The sequence below is a fragment of the Brachycentrus maculatus genome, unplaced genomic scaffold (genome assembly GCF_059751285.1).
Source record: "Brachycentrus maculatus isolate JH-2025_06_01 unplaced genomic scaffold, ASM5975128v1 h1tg000037l, whole genome shotgun sequence".
Classification (NCBI taxonomy): Eukaryota; Metazoa; Arthropoda; class Insecta; order Trichoptera; family Brachycentridae; genus Brachycentrus; species Brachycentrus maculatus.
This window is the reverse complement of record NW_028280791.1, coordinates 722,734-742,733: the sequence shown is the minus strand read 5'-3', so window position 1 is coordinate 742,733 and position 20,000 is coordinate 722,734. Positions and strand designations below refer to the sequence as shown.

Here is a 20,000-nt window from a genome sequence, read left to right as displayed (position 1 = left end):
TGTCTGTTTTTTTACATTCTTTTCAATTTTGTAACCTTCGACGACAATATTTGATTGTTTTTAGTTCAGCATGGTATTTTTTAAAAATAATTAGCTCAGCTTTGTATTTTTATTAACATCTAAAACTTGTATTCTTCCTAAAATTTTAACCTGCCAATGGTTATGCAGATTGGGAGCACGGTATTTTTACTCGATCATATCTCCTTGTGTATTGATCTCTTAATGCCGCATTCATTGTTTATTTCAATAGGTCCCTTTAAAAACGATAGATAAAGGTTTTACTGTACATACTCGGTTTCCAGAATAGGACAGAATCAACAACCGGTTTAAAAATATCAAAGAAGTTATAAATAAAGGTTCAGAAGTAAAGTTATCCATATTATGTAGTTAACACAGTATCTTCCTTTTGTATTAGTGAAGGTAATACTTACCTAAACCACGGGATAACTTAATGAGTAATATTAACTGCAATATATAACAACACAAGTAAGTAGTACAATAACACATTGACTGCCACGGCAATTTTTAGAATTCCCCCTAAAAAAGCCAATTTCATAAACAAAAATATTCTCTTACTTTTTGATTTTCAATATATATTTTTTTAAATTATATTTTCTATTAATTTATTAATAAATTTTCTGTTCATGTAAGCCAGCATTGATTTTTTGTTTTCTTCCCAGTAGCCATCTATCCATATTAGCACTGATATACTTCGAATTTTATTAGCTGCACGAATATGGCAAGTAAACACAGTACGAGATTATTCATAGTCGGCGTCCTAGCAAAGAACGCAATCTACAAGTTATCTCGGTAAAAATGCACATTTGGTGAAACTACATTGTAGCATCGAGTTACTTTGTGTCTGACCGAACACAATTTTAAATTTATACATACTAATGAAGGGACGACACACTCTGTAAGTACTTTACTCGGCATTCACAGTCTCAGTGGGTGGCGTCGTGCTGGGTATCGGCATACTGGGGCTACCGACCAAAGTTTGCGTTGAATCAGGAAAGTAAACACAAATAAGAGCGATGAAATATAGTGCTGTCAACCCCAGCATTGCGATGCTCGCTGCTATTCCAAACAGACTTGAAAATCTTATGCTGCAAAAAAAAAAACAATTAAAATGGAGGAAAAATATTATTACCCTGCTTTGTAAGGCACTTTTGTTTGCAAATAAAAACAGATAGTAGGTTAAAAATTAAAGTTGTGCCCAAAAATAAGAAAATTCATAAAATAAGAGTAATGATAGATTTTATACACAATAAAATAATAATTATCTACAAAATTTTATCAATCTCAGCGTCATTTGTCACTTTTCCACGTAACATTGGAGAGCAATTGAAAAAAATGCAGATAAACTAAATAAAAAATAAAAATTATGATTACATTAATATTAAAAGAAACATTAGGGTTGATACTGTTTAAAAAAAAAATATATCAGTTTCGACCTCGACAGCAACACATATCGCTCACTCCTTTCAACAACGTCATAAATAAAAAATCGTCAATTTTCAGTTGTGCATGTTTTTGGAATGCCCAGAAAATGTTCTATATTCCAGCAAAAGGCAGAAAGTGTTGTTTTTGCATTTTGAAGAATAGGTATTGTTTAATTATTTTTTTTAAATATACTAAATATTTACATTTTGAGTGTTTACGGGGCTGACGACCGTCAGGCTGCAGCCAATGCCCAGACTTCCATATTCTTCTTCATCTTTGATGAGATGTCAAAAAATAATACTAAATATTTTTCAAATGGAAAAAAAACCTTCAGGTTTTACTTAAAAAGATCTGTTTCACAGTAAAAAGTTCTATAAGTGGCTTGATATTTATTTTTAATACATTTCACTATATTCTTAAACTTTAAAAACGATCTCCTGAAAAATCAAGTTTTTTGATATATGACGTTGTTGAAAGGAGTGAGCGATATGTTATTTACATTTCGTAACATATCGAAAGAGTACAAACATATGTATTTAGTACATACTAAATTTTTATTAGGCCCCTAAAACAGAAAACAAATATGTATATATTTATCTAGAGAGCATACATATCAAATAGATTATGTATGTCAATCACCTAAACAAAAAAAAAAGAATTCTTAAGGCACTATCCTGACAAAAATAATAACTAAACATAACATATTGATGGATAAGTATTGCTGACACGAGGAATCATAAATAAATACTGTCAAATACATTTGCATGTGTATAGGAGCTATTTTACAGATTATAAAAAAAAAGAGATATATTTAAATGTAAATACACTTACTGGCAATACCAGGCAATAGACAATATAGATGCCAGAATGGTAAGTAGGATATGACTGAGGTCCCAGTCTCTCTCCTCCTGTGGCACACTGTCCTGAGGAAGGTGAAAGTACTCTCGCATCTGGGTTGTAACTACCACACTAGGGTGCAATTCTGGGATTACTGTCGGATTAAGTTGTTGTTCGACCTGAAATATAGACAGCCAATTATGATATGTCCTTAATACCAACCCGGTCCAATGCAAAGTTAACTCAATTGTTTATATCACAAAGTCAAAGTAATCAGTCCAGAATTATGCATTTAAGAATGGAATATGTACAAGTCCCTCGAGAATCTGATGTTTTCTTCTTCTTCTAACTCTAATCCCTACCCAATGGTGCATAGGGTACTGCATCATATTGACGCAGTGATATCTTGATCATTACTTTCATGAAGGCAAGATGATCACTCTTGCACTTCAGGGACCATTCCAGAGTAATATTAAATAAATACTAAAGTAAAATATTAAAATAAAATAAAAATAAAACCCTTATCCGCACCCCAATGGTGCATAGGGCACTGCGTCATATAAACGCAGTGTTATCTTGATCGTTTACAAATGAAGGAAAGGTGATCAGCCCTCCGCTTCAGGTACCAGTCCAGTGTAATACATATTGAATAAATATGACAGTGAATAAATGACTTATATTTATTTTACCCCCCTTGGGAATCGAACCCGGGACCTCCAGAACGGTAGCCGAGCATGCTGACCATTACACTACGGAGGCGGACTAATCTGATGTCTATTCTTATATAAATTGACCATTCTGGAATGAATGGCAAACATTTAGCAAAAAAAAGGAATACATATCACCGGAGCGCGTTTTTGTTTTTGTCATCGTAAGGGAAGGGTTAAACCGCCCACTCACCTAATCATGAGTATTTCAATGTTTTAGAATTAGTACACGAAACCCTGATGATGACAAGATTCTTGTCGAAACCGGTTGAAGAAAAAGTGTACCAATAAAAAAGTGGTTAAAAACAAAGTTGTTAATTTTATAAAGTTTAAAAAAAGGGTTGAAAATAATTGTGGGTACTGGTGTAGTTTTTATGGCAACACTTTAAATATAGGTACATGTTAATGGGGGTGCTTAGCCAAAAAAAATCTTTACCTGAGCAAACTGACTAGCCGTTCTTGGCTGGTGTACCAGGCAATGTACCACACAATTATCAAATAGTCCGCACGATGCTAATGTTGCCCCATCTCTCTGCAAGACTTGGCCATTAAATATTAGGCGGACCAACTTCCGGGAGCTCAGTTCTGCTTCAAAGTGTCTCCTAAAATGAAATTAAAAAAAATAAGGTTAAAAGCATGATATTTCTTTTTAATGGCTTTAAATATGTATATAAAAATTAAACATTTAACAAAACCCGCATTTTGTTAACATGTTGAAAATAAATTTGAGGTATTTTAATCACATGTAACAGCGTATTATTAAGATTAAACAAAACCTTATTTCTTTTTTAGTAATTACTTTTAAACTCAATTAACGTCCAATGGTGCATAGGGCACCAAATTGGATCAACACGGTGTTAATTTGAGCAAAAATTATATGAAGGCAGTGAATTCCTGTGCTCTAGATAATGAACTTGGAATTTGGTTCCAAGAGTGGAATATATTTAATAATAGGCAGTGAAGGATATTACTGCTATATAGGTAAGTAAATTGAGTAGGAAAAGTAGAATAGTAGCAATGGCTAGGGCACTCGGGGTTGCATATCCGTGCTCGTGTAAACTTAATGGAACAAACTTAAGATTTTTTAAAGACAAAAGCCGAGGACAATTTTTTACCCTCAGTTTTTATAGTAAGACAATTTTATATACATAAATTACCTCTTGAAGTCTCCTAGCAATTCGTGTAATTTTCCGTCCACTAGTTTTTCGTCATCGTTTAAATATTTGAGGCGAATTCTAATATTGTCATTTTCAGATTCGCTTGGGTTATTTTCTGATGTTTCACTAACACTTTCATCTTTATCTTCTCTTTCATCTTTGTCTTCATCAAAATTATCAGTACTTTCAACTGTATCTCCTGATGGACTTCTTCTGTCCAGCTTTCTGGCTTCATCGCTGGAATTTGGAAAAGCTGGGAAGAAAATTTGAAATAGTTAATAAACATAAAGAACAACTAAGAACATAAAATAAACTTCAATATGTTTCGGATTTTGTTTAACACGTTGACTGCCAAATACGAGATAATTCGTAGATTGCGTTCTTTGCTACGACGCCAAATACGAGTTATCTTGTGCTGCGTTTCCTTGCCATATTCGTGCAGCTACGATAAAAATTTGTAGTATATCAGTGTTAATATGGATAGATGGCTTCTGGGAAGAGAACAAAAAATCAATGCTGGCTTACATGAACAGAAAATTTATTAATAAATGAACAGAATATGAAATTGTAATTATAATTTTTATTCAAAATCAAGAAGTAAAAGAATATTTTTATTGACTATGATTAAATGAAATTGCCTTTTTAGACCGGAATTCTGAAAATTATTTTAGCAGTCAATGTGTTAAACTCATTTATGCCACTTGTAACACTAATGCTAAACCACTTAATATTAGTGATGTGACATTATTAGGTAACTGTGACCTTTTCGGTTACCCGATTTCACTATGATTCGATTCAATTCAATTCAATTCAATTCAATTTATTTACAATTAACATACACATTACAAACTTAAAATTTAAAGCGTATATATTAAAATCCAAAATATGCATGAATACTATTGCTAAAGGTGTAGAAGAATCCCGCTTCGGAAAACTCCTTCAGACACATGGAACAGATCAATATCCAATGAGATATTGTTCAACATAGAGGTAGCTCTTTCTACAGGCATAACCATCGGCAGGTTGGTCCTGTGTATAGGAATGTGAAACAATCTATGCCGACTCACTAACAACTCATACCTCCAGGGTGGGTCTTGAAGAATGCCAGACGACGATTGCGGAGGACACTTGTCTCCGAATCCATGGCATTTACTATACTATCCATCTCCACATCTTGCAGAGATGTTCTTGAGGTAGATTCCTCAGATGTGCCACCTTCAGAGGCTGTATCTGCTGTGACACTTTGCGGGGGATCAGGTTGTGGTGACATTTGATCAGGATATATATCACCTAAAAAAGTATTATTGCTTATAATTATGAGAACAATAGTCCAGCTTCTATATCAAAGAATGTTACAAATTGGAAACAAATGCATTAGCTTACATTTATTATTAGATTAAAACCAATATTTTTAGCTTTTCCACTTTTTTATTTGACCAGCGACCGGGTTTCGTCGTTACCGACATCATCAGACTGGTGAGAGGCTTTACAAATTTGTATGTTATATATAAAAGAAGGCAGGAGTTGATAACCATGATTTGATATAATTTTATGAGAAATTAATTTAATTTTAGTGAATTTAAGTATTGTATGATATTTTAAATATTTTTTTATAAAGGTTTTTTGTATTGAAAGCACGATTTTATATAAAGTTAAAATAGATTTGTATTTTTTGTAAATGAATTTAAATTATGTAACGAGGTATCAGGAAATGCTGGTTGACGGCTCCTTCCACTAAGCTGTGGTTGTCCGGGGGGAGTCCGAAGTTCTCTGAAATGTAAATTTCCCGGCAGTCATTTCTTATCGACAAGACATTAAGGCATCTATTGTTTCTTTTCTAATGGGTAAAGTAAGGGAGAATGAATGTGTGTTACTTGATCATTTAATATGTCTTTATTATGACAATTTTTTAATCTATTTATTTCCAAAATTTCGAGCCTATCTAATTTTTTACCTTTACTACATTTGTGTAAGATTTTTACATTAAAATTTTTATCGAAATCATGATTTGACTCTATCAAGTGGTTTGCAAAAGTGGAGTTTTCTTTTTTATTTCTCCAACTTTGGACATGTTCGTTTATTCTTATTTTAAACGATCGTCCTGTTTGCCCCACGTATTCAGCACTGCATGATCCACAACTTAATAAATATGAGCCTGAATTTGTTTCTTTTTCCCTTTTATCTTTATTATTAATTAGTATCTTCCCCAGATTTGAATTATTATAAAAGGCTATGGAACATTCATCTTTGTTCGCTAGTTTTCCGATTCTGTTGCTACTATCCCCTATAAAAGATAATTTAGCCCATTTTTTAACTACTTTTGAAGTCTCTGTAATGAGAGCTTTATTTAATTGAGATGTTGCAAGTCTCTTTTAATGTCTTGTCGATAAGAAATGACTGCCGGGAAATTTACATTTCAGAGAACTTCGGACTCCCCCCGGACAACCACAGCTTAGTGGAAGGAGCCGTCAACCAGCATTTCCTGATACCTCGTTACATAATTTAAATTCATTTACAAAAAATACAAATCTATTTTAACTTTATATAAAATCGTGCTTTCAATACAAAAAACCTTTATAAAAAAATATTTAAAATATCATACAATACTTAAATTCACTAAAATTAAATTAATTTCTCATAAAATTATATCAAATCATGGTTATCAACTCCTGCCTTCTTTTATATATAACATACAAATTTGTAAAGCCTCTCACCAGTCTGATGATGTCGGTAACGACGAAACCCGGTCGCTGGTCAAATAAAAAAGTGGAAAAGCTAAAAATATTGGTTTTAATCTAATAATAAATTAAAAATGCAATTCCATCACGAAGTGTCAGTGGATAATATAAATCCATTAGCTTACAGTTTATGTACAGTAAATTCCCCTATAACGTTGAGATAGGTACCGCATTTATCAGAGGAAACATTGTAAGAGGTTAATGCTTTAAAATTGTAATTTAATCTTAATTACTCATTTCAGTTATTTCTGCTGGTTAAAATGTAAAAATACAGTTTAAAGTACTACCGGAGGCGAACAATTAGTCCTCATGCGGGACAAATATATATATATTAAAATTACAGTGGTCCGCGTTCAATGTTTTATCTATGTTGCTCTGCAGCCAAAAAATTTGCCCACCCCTGGGCTAGATGGATATTAATTGTACTGTACCAACTGCTATTTCCAGGTCAAAGCTAGTAAAGAAGTTATTTTATTCGTATCACAGCACAAAACTAATGTTGAACTACCCTCTGTTTTATTTATAAAGTATATTGATAACAAAATCATATTAGCCAAAAAGTAAATACGATTACAGCATACAGCAGAATAACAGTTAACCATTTTTTTAAATATAGATCCTATATATTTTTTATATAAGTCAACAGTCCGGCTTCTCCAGAGGAGTTTTACACGGTTTTCTCCCAGTAATGAGCAAATGCTGAGTAGTTCCTGATTGGCCCACACTACATTATCTCTTCATGTTCCCAATACAGATTAAAATAAAAGATGTTTTTAGCTAAAATAAACAAAATCCACTAATTGATCTATAAACCTTGTACACAATAAGCAAGGTAAATAATAAATGCAACTCCTACCAAAAAAAAACAAACTTTTGTGGACTAAACAAAAGATGAAAAACACAATCCCATTATTAAACATACATATTGCTTAAATTCTGGGAAGTTTTAATGGCTGCTTTCGTATTGCAATTGGAAATGCTATCCGAACCTTGACTTTGTGAAGTAAATAAATTTGTCCCTTCTATTTCTTTTAAATTGATTTTGACCTATGAGGAAATATTATTCAAATTTATATTTGCACTTCTAATTTGATGATTTCATTATTACTGATTACCATATATGCAGATAAGAAAAAGAAAAACAACATCTGTTTACCAATTTGTGTACGGGTTATCTGCAAAATTGCATGAATAATAAATTTTGGGAGATAGAATACTAAGACAAAACATATTTTCACGGTGAGTAATTTGGTTTGTTTTTTTTACCTGGAGTAATAGGTTCTATCGAGTCTTCCGTAGAAGATGTAGAAGCATTTGAACTAGCTGGAATAAGAAAAAAGGCATTTAAAAATGCGAATGAGAGTATAAATATTCTGTCAGATAAACCCTTTGACTAATGAGTTATAATGAAGATTCAATTTGAAAAAAACATTATTTTTAAAATTTCTGATAATAAAATAATGCTTTATTACAAGGCATAAATTAAATAACAATATTTTCCAGTTATTACGATTTTTAATGTTTTTATTGGATGTTTAAAATACGATAATTTTTAACTACTTTCAAATCTAAAAATACACAAAGGTTTTCCATCTAGTATTTTGTATATCAAATATTTATATGAATCAAATGAGTGAAGAAAGAACAGTAAAACAAATTTATGAGGCGAATGTGGTTGGTAATAGAAGCATAGGAAGACTGAGGAAAACTTGGCATGTTCAAGTATTACAAATACTTGAAAGTGGTTAGGTCAAGAGTCACAAAAATCGGCGGGTATGTATGAGGAGATGCATGAATGTAGAAAAGGCGAAAAATGTTTGCAGAGACAGAGTGGTGTGACATTTTATTTTCTCTGCCTACCCCTGAGGAGAAGCGGCGTGATGGTTAGTTAGTTAGTTAGCAGTTATTTTTTAATCAAAATATTTTCAAACTGCCAATGGAAGAATATGTTCGAAAATCTATGACTACTACTATTGAACGTTATCTGCGCCCAATAAATGATGCATAGAATTGATGCGACGTTAATTTCATATTTTATTATATGAAGGCAATGTGATCCAGAAAAATCTAAAATTCAAATTACTCTGTCGGTATTGCCACAATGTCATTTGAATTTTCAAAGAGTTACTCAAAATTATCTACAGATGTCAGTAACATTCGATTTTACAAACAAAAAATATTTATAAACAGGGACCATGCAGGTGCGTCTACACTTCTTCTGGGATAGTTTTGTCTTATTGTACGGATACGTCTATATATTTATGAAAATTGGAGCCATTCATCTTGAAAGATCTAGTTTCATGCATAAAAATAATCTGGAAAGGTTTGTTTATTATCTTGATTGTTAATTGCATGAAAGCAATGTAATTAAATCAATATCAGACTGAATAAACACATATATTTATTTTGACCCCCCCGGAAAGGCAAACAAATCAACAGGAAATTTTAACCAATAAATAAACGGCAATGATAGATAAATGTTGCATTCATTATTTTCAAGTCATGTTCAATTTTAGGGGAGACTGTGAAGTAGGTACTAATTCAAATGCATACATTATAATTTCATATAACCACTTACCTACTTCATCTTCACTTGTTTCCTCTAAAAAATAAATTAAGCTTATAATAAAATATTGAGATTAAATATACCTGTAAATAAATTTAATATAATTTTATTAAACATTATTTATATAGTTGAATTGTTATGATAATAGCTTGCAATTTTACTGACAGATAGCTTATTTTTATGTTATTTTTGTATTTTTTTTGTATTTTGAATATTTAAAGCATTAAATTTGTGGATCATAGTGATTTATTATTTTGAGAAATAAAAAGACTTTTTTGTTTTTTGATCCACACATCAAAAAATGTGAGTGGATAAAAAAAAAGTTGTTTTATTTCTCAAAATAATATTATTTTTATGTATTTAAAAAGTTTGTGAATGTCAATGGAAATGAATTCAAGAAACAGAAATAAGATAAAATTATAAAGAAGTGCTACGATAGTTTGGCCATTTATATTGAATATATGGTAATAAACTAGACAAACTACATTTTTAACCCTTATCCTCACCTAATGGTGCATAGGGCAAAGCGTCACATTGTCAGTGTCATTGAACTTTGATTACACAAAGGCAAGGTGATCAGTCCTGTACTTCATCCACAAATACAGGGTGATATTAAATATTTGTAATTTAAGTTTTACTTGGTGAACGCCATATTTCTTAAAATCTAATCCGCAGCATTTTCAAACACGGAAAATGATATGGAATGCATCGAAACATGTGTCACAATAGATTTTAAGAAATAGTGGTAATTACCAAGTAAAATCTGAATTAAAAATGGATAGATTTCATCAAAAAGTTGCTGCCGAATCAATCAATGATATTAAATAATTTAAAAGCCCCTCTGGGAATCAAACTCATGACCTCCAGCATCGCTAACCACTACACTGTGCAGGCGGGCTTGACTATTATCTGGAATCGTAGTACTTTATATCTAAATTGGTGTATTATTTATACAACCACCAATATATTAAATACTTCAGATAAGTATATTACGGTATGGAAAGATCAAAAAGCAAATATTATTATTATATATAATAAAGTAATATATATTTTTAAGCAGTATTTAAAAAAATTAAATGGTCTGTAATATAAATACCTGATTCATTAGTCGTTACCACAGGCACAGATGGATGCCAAGGAAGTAATGCAGTTTGTGGTAATCTCACTGTAATTATTTTTTAAATATGAGAAATTAAGTTATTATCTTTGAATGTGAAAATATATATTACATGTTATTGATTGGGATATAAAATGAAACTTAAGTACCAATTAAATTTACTCAAGTCAAGCAGGATAATGCTCCGCAACTTTTTATCTTCAATGCTGCGCTAAAACCTTTTTTCGGCATTCCGCAAAGGTCGCCGGAAAATTCACTAAACTAAGACCTTAAATTTCCCTTTTAAAAAACTTGCCAATCTCATTTTAATGTGCAAACTAGCTGTTGTTAAAACCTTCAAATGCATATCCTGAGATGTATCCATTTGTCATTCACCTGATTGGTAAATGTCAATATGATGCTAAAATTATTAGTTCAGAGTCTTGGCCTTTTTGCATATATGAGGTAAGTAAAAGAGCTCAGAGAGAGGAAAAAATTCTGTTATACAGAAAACAAATGGAGACAAAATATTAATAATAATAAGAACAGAATAGCAACATAGCCACAGTACTGGGGGTTACATACCCCTACTTGTACAAGCTTGTGTATGTTGCACAAAGCAGACAACGATTATTTCATACTCGTACATTTAATATTTTATCAAGTATAACAGTTGCAATATTATACAATGTTTTGAGCATATTTTCTCTAATTTTTTAAATCGAAATTGAACAGATTTTTTAATATTTTTGGTAATTTTTAAATACCGATGCCAACAGAGTGAGTAAAAAAAAAACAACAAAATAATATGCAATTTGAAAGAAGTCCATCAAATGTTGTTACATACCAATCATCCTACTGGGTACAAGTCTCACTAGCCGTCGTATATTACTTTCCATTACAAATACATTTCTGAGGCGATCATTTCGATAACCAGTAGACCACCAGGCCACTAGGATTACAAAACAGACCGCCATGGCAAACACAAACTGTGTCACTTCATCTCCAATACCATCGATTAACGGCATTGTAAAAACAGCCTGCAATGAGACAGATCAAAACAAATTATAGATAGCATAGATGTAGAAATTACACTCTGCAGGTAGGCCTTTTAGTATTGATAGCTAGTATGTATTAAACAGGACGCAGAAGCGTGAGTAGGCCCTAGACAAGATGGTCCGATGACATTAGGAAAGTGGCGGGCCTGCACTGGAAAAAAGTCGCATCCAATAGACAACTGTGGAAGTAAAGAAGGGAGGCCTTTGTTCAATACTGGACACAAGAAGAAGGCTGAAGATAAGAGATAAGAAGATGTATCGAATAAATAAGGTGGTACACAAAGAGAGTCTGCCGTGAGAGCGTTTTCTCGCCTTTCTTTTTCTTGTTTATCTCTGGCTGGAATTAGACCAGTAGTGAGGGATCTCGATCATCAGATATTTGCATGGTAGAGATATCATCCCATCTTAGTCAAATAGCCATAATAACCAGATCCTTGAGAATAAGCATTCAGATTCAAAGTTTTACTGCAGTCAACAGCTCTACCAGATTTCAACAATAGATATCCTAAAATGTTACATAACTTTTTGATAAGGGGCAAATTATTATTAGTAAGGCTGATAATTATTTAGTACCCCCAGCAGTAGTTACAAAGTAATTGTGTTTTATCCTTCTGTAACTCATTAGTACATTTGTGTAGCTATAAATGATCGGTCGCTCCCCAGGATTTGGTTGTGCAATGATAGGCAAAGCTTGTTAGTGATTAGCAATGATCGTGTTATGTGCAATGAGGAACTGAGTGAGCAACCAGCATCTCAGTTCTCTGGTGAGGGTTGGTTTATATTAACACATTTCAAGCGGTTGTTTTTTATGCCGGGCGGACCACTGACAACGGGCGAAAATAAAGGTCCAGCGTGAATTTTCTTTTTTGTTTTAAACCACTTTATCTTTGAAAATGATAAAAATGACTGAAGTGCAGTTCTAAATGGTTATTATTATATCGCCTATCTGTACTTGCCTATACCTGCTTTCATGAAATACGCACGACATCTCTTGCTCGTTTGGTCATAGGAGACGAGTGGGCGCGGAACAGAGACAAAAATTAGTTTCAAATTTTATGCTCGTAAAACTCTCATTCCAGGAACTGAATTATTTCAATAACAGAATATGTTTTCTAAATGACTTATTTTTTTAATCTTCAAATGCATTGCCTGTCAAGTGTCAGGTATTCAATAATATAGGTTATTTTGTTGAAATACCGATGTACACGAAAGACTCAAAGATACATATAAAATGAAGACTTTCATTGTGGTTTGATATGTACATTCATTTCGTAATTTCAAGTTGAAAGCGCTGACATTCGACGCCTGTCGAACTCAGCTGTCATCTGAAGTATCATAATATTAGTGAAATGTTATAATGCATTGCTCAACAAACGAACCAGTTGAAGTTATTAAAACTTACTACCAGAGTGGTGATTAAAACGTGGCCACTTTTCGCGCATTATACGCGCTGATTATGGTCGTCATAATCGACCAACTACGCAAACAATCGGTAAAATTGTGAAGATTCTTTTTTGCCATTGAAATGAGGCAGGCACAGAAGGTACTACACTTCCAGCCGTTAAGCATCAATCAACCGAACGGGAAGAAATGCCTGATTGAAAGAGTGTTATTTTGTTCACGCATAACTTATTTTTAAAAAAGAATCCACTAAAATTGTGGTTAAGTTGATTTTTTAGAAGGAGATGAGATGGAAAATGAAAAAAACAATACCCATACTATTGAGAATAAATCTTTTAAATTTATTTTGCTATTAGCGAGAGTGAAAACTCGGCAGCAGTTTTGCATATACTAAACTACATAACAGCCGTAATACGATATATTATTCTTAATCTGGTTGTGGGTCAGTACCAGTCATGTGGCTCCCAATGTCACCGTGGTCTGTATAGGTACGTAGATAAGCAGTACATAAACATTGTTTTGAAGTTGCATGACTAACTAAATGTCAAATATACATACATATGTACCTACACTTTGGAAAACGAAAAGAAACTCAATTCATTTAAACTCCGATGTCATTTTAAGCTACACAGCAAATCAAATTTAACAATTATAATATGAAATGGTTGGTGAAAACTTGGGATAATAATTTTTTTACATACATAGTATTTAATAATAAAAATGCATTTATATACATACATGATTGTGAGACATAATTTTAATGATGTAAAAAGTAAAGGAAAACTTGTAATACAAAATGCACGATTTTTAAAAGTTTGATAATATTATATATGAATCTCTCCGGGATGTATACTCAAAAAAGAATATACATAATATAGAATATCTACTACTTATAGAAAGTAAATCAGAATATCAAGGATATTAAAATAACAGGATCCCAGAATGCGGAAGCTATGTGGATCAGGAAGTTTTTTCATACTTGTTTTGAATAAATAAATAAAACTGTGACACTCTGCGGAATTTTTCAAAAATATGGCCGAGTAAAAGTTTTTACTTACACGAAAACACAATTTCACAATATCAATGTCACAAACATGTCATATTATCAAAATGTCATATCAAGTCGAGAGAAAAGAGATTGTCATTTTGTAAAATTTTGTTAATGTAGGTAAGTACTTCATATAAAAATATCAGAGGTTTGAAACCTTTTCGAAAACGAAAATATTTTAATTTTTAAATTCTCAAATAATAATCACTGGATTTTTGATCGTTTAAATGGTATGACGTCCGATACACATACACACATATAGGTTTCCCACAGTTTAGGAATACAAAGATGTCAAGAGGATAATCTTGATTTCATCTTCTCATTTACGTAAACATCATGAAAACATCGAAAAAAACGTGATAAAAAACATTTTAAGACAATAGACAATATGTGGTCATATGTGGCCAAGCTTAAGTGTAGTGAGAGAATGCCGTACAAGTCTATTCGGCTACTCTATCTCATTAATTCGTTATATGGCTGTTTGAAATGAAGTAAAATTGATTTATGCCTCAAGAGCCACAAACGTCAATGCTAAAAATCGCATGCTGCCTGCAAGTCGCTTCTGACGACCCCTGATCCATAGAATATAGGATAAAACAAAATTGAGTCCGACAGTTCAAGTGAAGAATACCTAAAAAGGTATAATTGTAACTGTATGGACGTTTGTGCACTATACGGAATTTCACCGTCCGGAACCTCAGTCAGCGTTTTAAAACAATGATTGGCTTGGATTGGCTTGTGCTTTTGTCCATTTTCTTCGGATCGGTGCTCTTGATCGGTGCGTGAAAACGTTGCGCGTAAATTCGATCATGCTAAGCTGTCGTAGTCCCTTTCATTTTTCAAAACCGGACTGCCGGACGGTAAAATTCCGTGAACTTTACTGTCCGGCAGTCCGGTTTCTAAAAATAAAAGCGTCTACGACAGTTTTGCGTGATCGAGTTCACACGCACCGATCGAGCACACCAATTCGAAGAAAGACGGACAAAAGCACAAGCCAACATCCGTTTTTTCATGCCAACCGGACTGTCGGACAGTAAAATTTTGTGTATTGCACAATCGCTCTACGGGAGGAGTCCAGAGGTCATTACTAAATGCGCGAATACTTTTCATAAATGTCGCATTCAGGCGAGAGCGGCTGTGGTCTAGCTTTTTTACGGTTACAGTTTTTACAAGAATGAAATGGATAAAATATGAATTACTTGTTTTATTACATTTATGTTTTTACTGATAACATAATGCTGGTCACTCACGACGAGGAAAATAGTAGATTTTGTTACATTTTCTCTGGTTTTGTAACGTTCAAGTACGAATTTTGGAAAGACGAAAGATTTCACTGCCAACCTGGCGATGTGACGCGAAATCGAATACCTACAGCGCCATCATTAGTATATGATATTTGTATATAAGCTTCGTTCGAGTCTGGCCGGGCGACCGTCATGAATTCATTGCACAAACTAATTTATATAATTCATTGTAAACGATAAATGACACGCCGGGTGATCTCGTGTTGAAAATAACTATTATGTATTGGAAATGTGAGTACTTCATTATTGGTAAGGCGTTTCCTCTCATTCCGCCGTTTGCCAAACAGCTGTCAAACAAATTACGCAAGAAATTTGTCTCGACTGCTGCTCAAATAAGCGCTAATTAGAAGAAATATGTATTCTATAACCTCCCGAATGACCCCATCAACAGCATTGCAGGTAATCAACTGTTTTTGTTGTTGTTTTTCATGCCTGAAAAACTGTGCAATCTTCTTTGTGTGAAATGTCATTCTGACAGTCCGTTGACAGCGAGTCTGTTTTTATTATCGTTTTTATGTTATATTTTAGGTAAAGTACGGACAACCGACTCTGAGCTGTCGGCAGAGCCACCTGGGAAATTTCGGAACATTGTCGGGATGGCAGAAGCCGAGTTTAAATATCCTTTAAAGAAAATACCCTGCGTGTCCAGCGCTCAAGAGGTGAACGATTGAATGTTATTTGAAGCCCACCTTTCATAAAGAGTTACACTAATCGCGCCATATCATCCGAGCATGGACTCGTAAGAAAGAAGCCAAACATAATTACAAGTACATTTATTGTCATATAATGTTGTTTATTGCAATATATGCATATAAAATAAGATTCAACAAACACAAAAGATGTCATTCAAAAATAACTACAGCACGTGGCGTATAGATTTTGAAATGGTTTTCCAGTTTTACTTATACAGTTACAAATGTCAATTTACTAGTGGGTGCAATGCTTGGCCATGTTTTGTTCACAAAGAAATAGGTATGGATGATAATTAATAAATAATATTGGATATATGATGTAAGAAGACCAGCCCGCCGAAGCTTGCAATCGCAATACCGGACTGGACTCTTGATGCTGACAAATTTTCAGCCCCCATCTGTGCTCCACGAGCAGTTTTATGATGAGGTTGGAACTCTTCATATCAGCCCCTCCGGGAAGCCTGCCACTGTATACCTTATAAGACCATCTCAGTGTATACTGGTGTCTGATATCCTCATAATCGGAGATCGCTCAGTGGGTCGTAATGCTCGCAATTATTTTTCAAACATAAAAACTAATTCTGTAACTTTGTTACCTTTTCAGACGATGCAAGATGCAACTATTGGCAAATGACTTGTCGCGGCAGAAGGGTTCCATTTCCCCCATTGTGTTGGCGCTTTGGACAGTTTCATTTCCTAGCGCTGGATCAGAATATATAAACTACAGAGGACGATTCGGCATTGTTTTATTTGGATGTGTAGCCAGTAATTACTGTTTTAGTGTTTGCAGATATGTATAGGCAGATAGATGATATAACCATGAAACGTGTGTTATTGCACAATTTTCTTGGGAGTTATTCATCGTGACTAATATATGTATACTCTCCCCCCTGAAAATAAACATATTATGCTCTTAAATATGTTTTTATTTTGTTCATTAATGACCGAGATCCTTGAAAAGTATCATCCTATCCCGCTCTCTGTGATCTTACAACATTGACCTTAATTTTTTACAGAAATGCAATCTAAAGTAACTAACTGACCATCACGCCGCTTCCGCAGGGATAGGCAGAGAGAATAGAACACCACACCACGCTACTCTTGTCTTTGTACACATTCTTCTTTACGCATCCCCTCACACATCCTCCTCCCAACCCTTATCCGCACCCCAAAGGTGCATAGGGCACTGCATTATATAGAAGCAGTGTTATCTTGATCGTTAAATACACGAAGGAAAGGTGATCAGCCTTTCGCTTCAGGTACCAGTCCAGGGTCATATTAAATATATATTTGACTGAAAAATCAATAATATTTATTGCGACCCTCTTGGGAATCAAACCCGGGACCTCCAGCATGGTAGCCTAGAGCGCTAACCGCTACACTATGGAGGCGGACCTCATACATACCCGCCGATTATTCGGATTCCTGAATTGACCACTTTCAATTATTTTAAATACTTGATCATGCCAAGTTTTGCCCGGTCATCCTCTGCTCATGTTCCCAACAAGATTCGCCTCATAAATTTCTTTTACAGTCCTTTCTTCACTCGTTCGTTTAGATCTTTTATAACTAACTAACTAACCATCACGCCGCTTCAGGCAGAGAGTATAGAACGCCACACCACTCTGTCTTTGCAAACATTCTTCGCCTCTTCCACGTTCATGCATCTCCTCATACATACCCGCCGATTACTACGACTCCCAACCTGACCACTTTCAACTATTTGGCATACCTGATCGTGCCATGTTTTTCTTGGTCTTTCTCGGCTCCTTTTCCCCATTACATTCGCCTCATAAATTTGTTTTACCGTTCTTTCCTCACTCATTCGTTCCACATGTCCAAACCATCTCAACGCACCTTTCTTAATTTTATTGATAATGGTTATCTCCGCTTTGCATTCCTTCCTTATTTCACTATTCGAACATCTATCATGCATCGTTTTGTCGCACATTCTTCTGAGAGATTGCATTTCGACTGCACTCAGTCTACTTTCATCCTTCTTTTGCCAACTCCATGTTTTACTTCCATACATTAGAGTTGGAACCAGGACTCCGTTGCGCACTGCCAGTTTAGCTTCCGCTGATAGGTTTTTATTTGCCATAACTGATATTATTAGAGGGTATTTCTTTTTCATCGACAATTTTAATGACTTCCTTTAATCTGACTCTATCGAATGCTTTAGTAAGACCTGCAAAGCAGAGGTAAGCTGTCTTATTGAACTCTCTTGCTTTTTTAACTATTTGTCTAACAACAAATATGTTGATATTATTTATGTCCGAGTTCACTCGGTTTCTCACCGTCACATATTTAGCATATTCTTCTGGTGACGGTGAGCTTCTGTATTTCAGATGGTTTTTCTTCGGCGAGTTCCTTGACTTCATCAGTACACCATTTTATCAATAATGATTATCTCAGCCCTGCATTCTTTCCTTCTTTCACCATTCGAACATCTATCATACATATTTTTGCCTCACATACAAATAATGTAAATAAAAATAAAAATAATAGCACAACCTGGCTGAACGGTGGAATTGATACGCGTGAATAGCCAATAAATAAAAAAAAGACATTCATAACAACAGCAATGGGGGCGCGAGATAGAGACAGGCATGAATTAGAAAGAGATAGAAAGGCATTCGCCGGAGCTAGCGATTGAGTTTGGCTTAGTCCCCAGAACCAAAGATCAAAGACGAATATCTATTTACTTATATTTCTTCTTTTTTTATGGCTGTTCACGCTTCTAGCCAATGCGAGTTATTTTTTATTTATATATTATTATTTTACACTTTTTACAATTTTAAAAAAGATAATTGTTTGAGTTTTTATTATTTACAAAAAAAAACTTCAATTTCATACTATTTCTGTGAGCCTAAGCGGCTCATTATTAGAAAGTGGTATCAAATTGTGGTAAAGTGGGTTCGAACCGAAAAACTTTGATTAAAAAATCCGAAACACTAACCACGGGACCACAACCCGATACGATTTGAATTCAAATGCAATTCGCCGCGCCGCACATAGGGGCAAGATGACTCGAAAACAACAAAAGCGCGGTCGTGCGGAACAGCTTTTGAAGATAGTTCTGAACGATGCAATCGCCGCAGAATTGAAAATCTAGGGAACTCCACTCTACTTTCACAACTAGGTTATGCAACGACAATGAATCTGAAAGCTTCTGGATAGCCAGTTGCATCCAAATTATTAGCAGAAATAAAAATTATGGCAAACAAGTTTGGGAGGTTAATAAGGTTGAGATGTTAGTGGAAAATGGAATGCTAATGCTGGAGAGGTCTGAAAGGAAGCCGTCATTAACTCTAGAACACTACCCTCAACTTTATAGGCATGAATACTACCGTGGGGTACCTGAGTACCCCGTAGATATTTATGAGTTAGAAATAAAACTATAAATTTATCAATTAATTTCTTGTATTTACTCAAATGTACTATTACTTAGGCCTACAAACAAAACAAATTGAAATAATTTTTAAAATTTTTGTTTGCAAAGATTGCATATTTTTATTTGATGGGTGCACAAATATGACGACGACAAGAGGAGCACGCGGTCCTCGATTTCCTATCTTTTATATGCGGACAGAAGCAGCAGCGATCAGGTTTGGTATCTCGAGGGACTGGTTCAGCAATGTCCATTTCATTTTTTAAAATACCATGTATAGATTTCCTTATATCCCGGGGCAAACATGGCCATTGTAATTTTTCTTGCATATACGGTGTTATAAGAGATTTTGCCATTTCCTTAAAAAATAGACGTCTTTTCGGAATGAGTTTCTTGTCTGGACTTCTTGACATAGTATAAAAAATCCAGGAGTTTACTCCTACTGTATTTAAGAGGGTATAGAAAATACACAAAGGCTATCTTCTCGTTTTTTCTAGACGTAGAATACTTTTTACTCATCTGGTCAAAAACATCTACCCACATTTTATTTTATTATAAAATG

General features: G+C 34.0%; 1 protein-coding gene and 1 long non-coding RNA gene across 4 annotated transcripts; one reads left to right on the top strand and one right to left on the bottom strand.

Moving 5' to 3' along the window:
- Positions 1-596: 596 nt before the first annotated feature.
- Positions 597-14,176, bottom strand: LOC148312631 (uncharacterized). Of its 2 annotated transcripts, XM_088275720.1 has the most exons (10): positions 14,062-14,176; positions 11,392-11,584; positions 10,545-10,613; positions 9,461-9,484; positions 8,149-8,205; positions 5,225-5,434; positions 4,145-4,397; positions 3,424-3,589; positions 2,275-2,459; positions 597-1,106 (listed from the first exon to the last, which is right to left on the bottom strand). In XM_088275720.1, exons 2-10 carry the CDS (start codon positions 11,570-11,572, stop codon positions 926-928), a joined length of 1,326 nt encoding a protein of 441 aa, XP_088131846.1. In that variant the 5' UTR covers positions 11,573-11,584; positions 14,062-14,176; the 3' UTR covers positions 597-925. The 2 variants fall into 2 exon arrangements, with proteins under 2 accessions (XP_088131846.1, XP_088131857.1); XM_088275731.1 differs by lacking the exon at positions 9,461-9,484.
- A 1,107-nt stretch (positions 14,177-15,283) lies between these two features.
- LOC148312630 (uncharacterized) lies at positions 15,284-16,965 on the top strand. 2 transcript variants are annotated; one of them, XR_015839083.1, is made up of 3 exons: positions 15,284-15,586; positions 15,884-16,014; positions 16,652-16,965. It is a non-coding gene; the product is annotated as an uncharacterized LOC148312630 (long non-coding RNA). The 2 variants fall into 2 exon arrangements; XR_015839088.1 differs by having other exon boundaries at positions 15,296-15,754.
- The last annotated feature ends 3,035 nt before the right edge of the window (positions 16,966-20,000 follow it).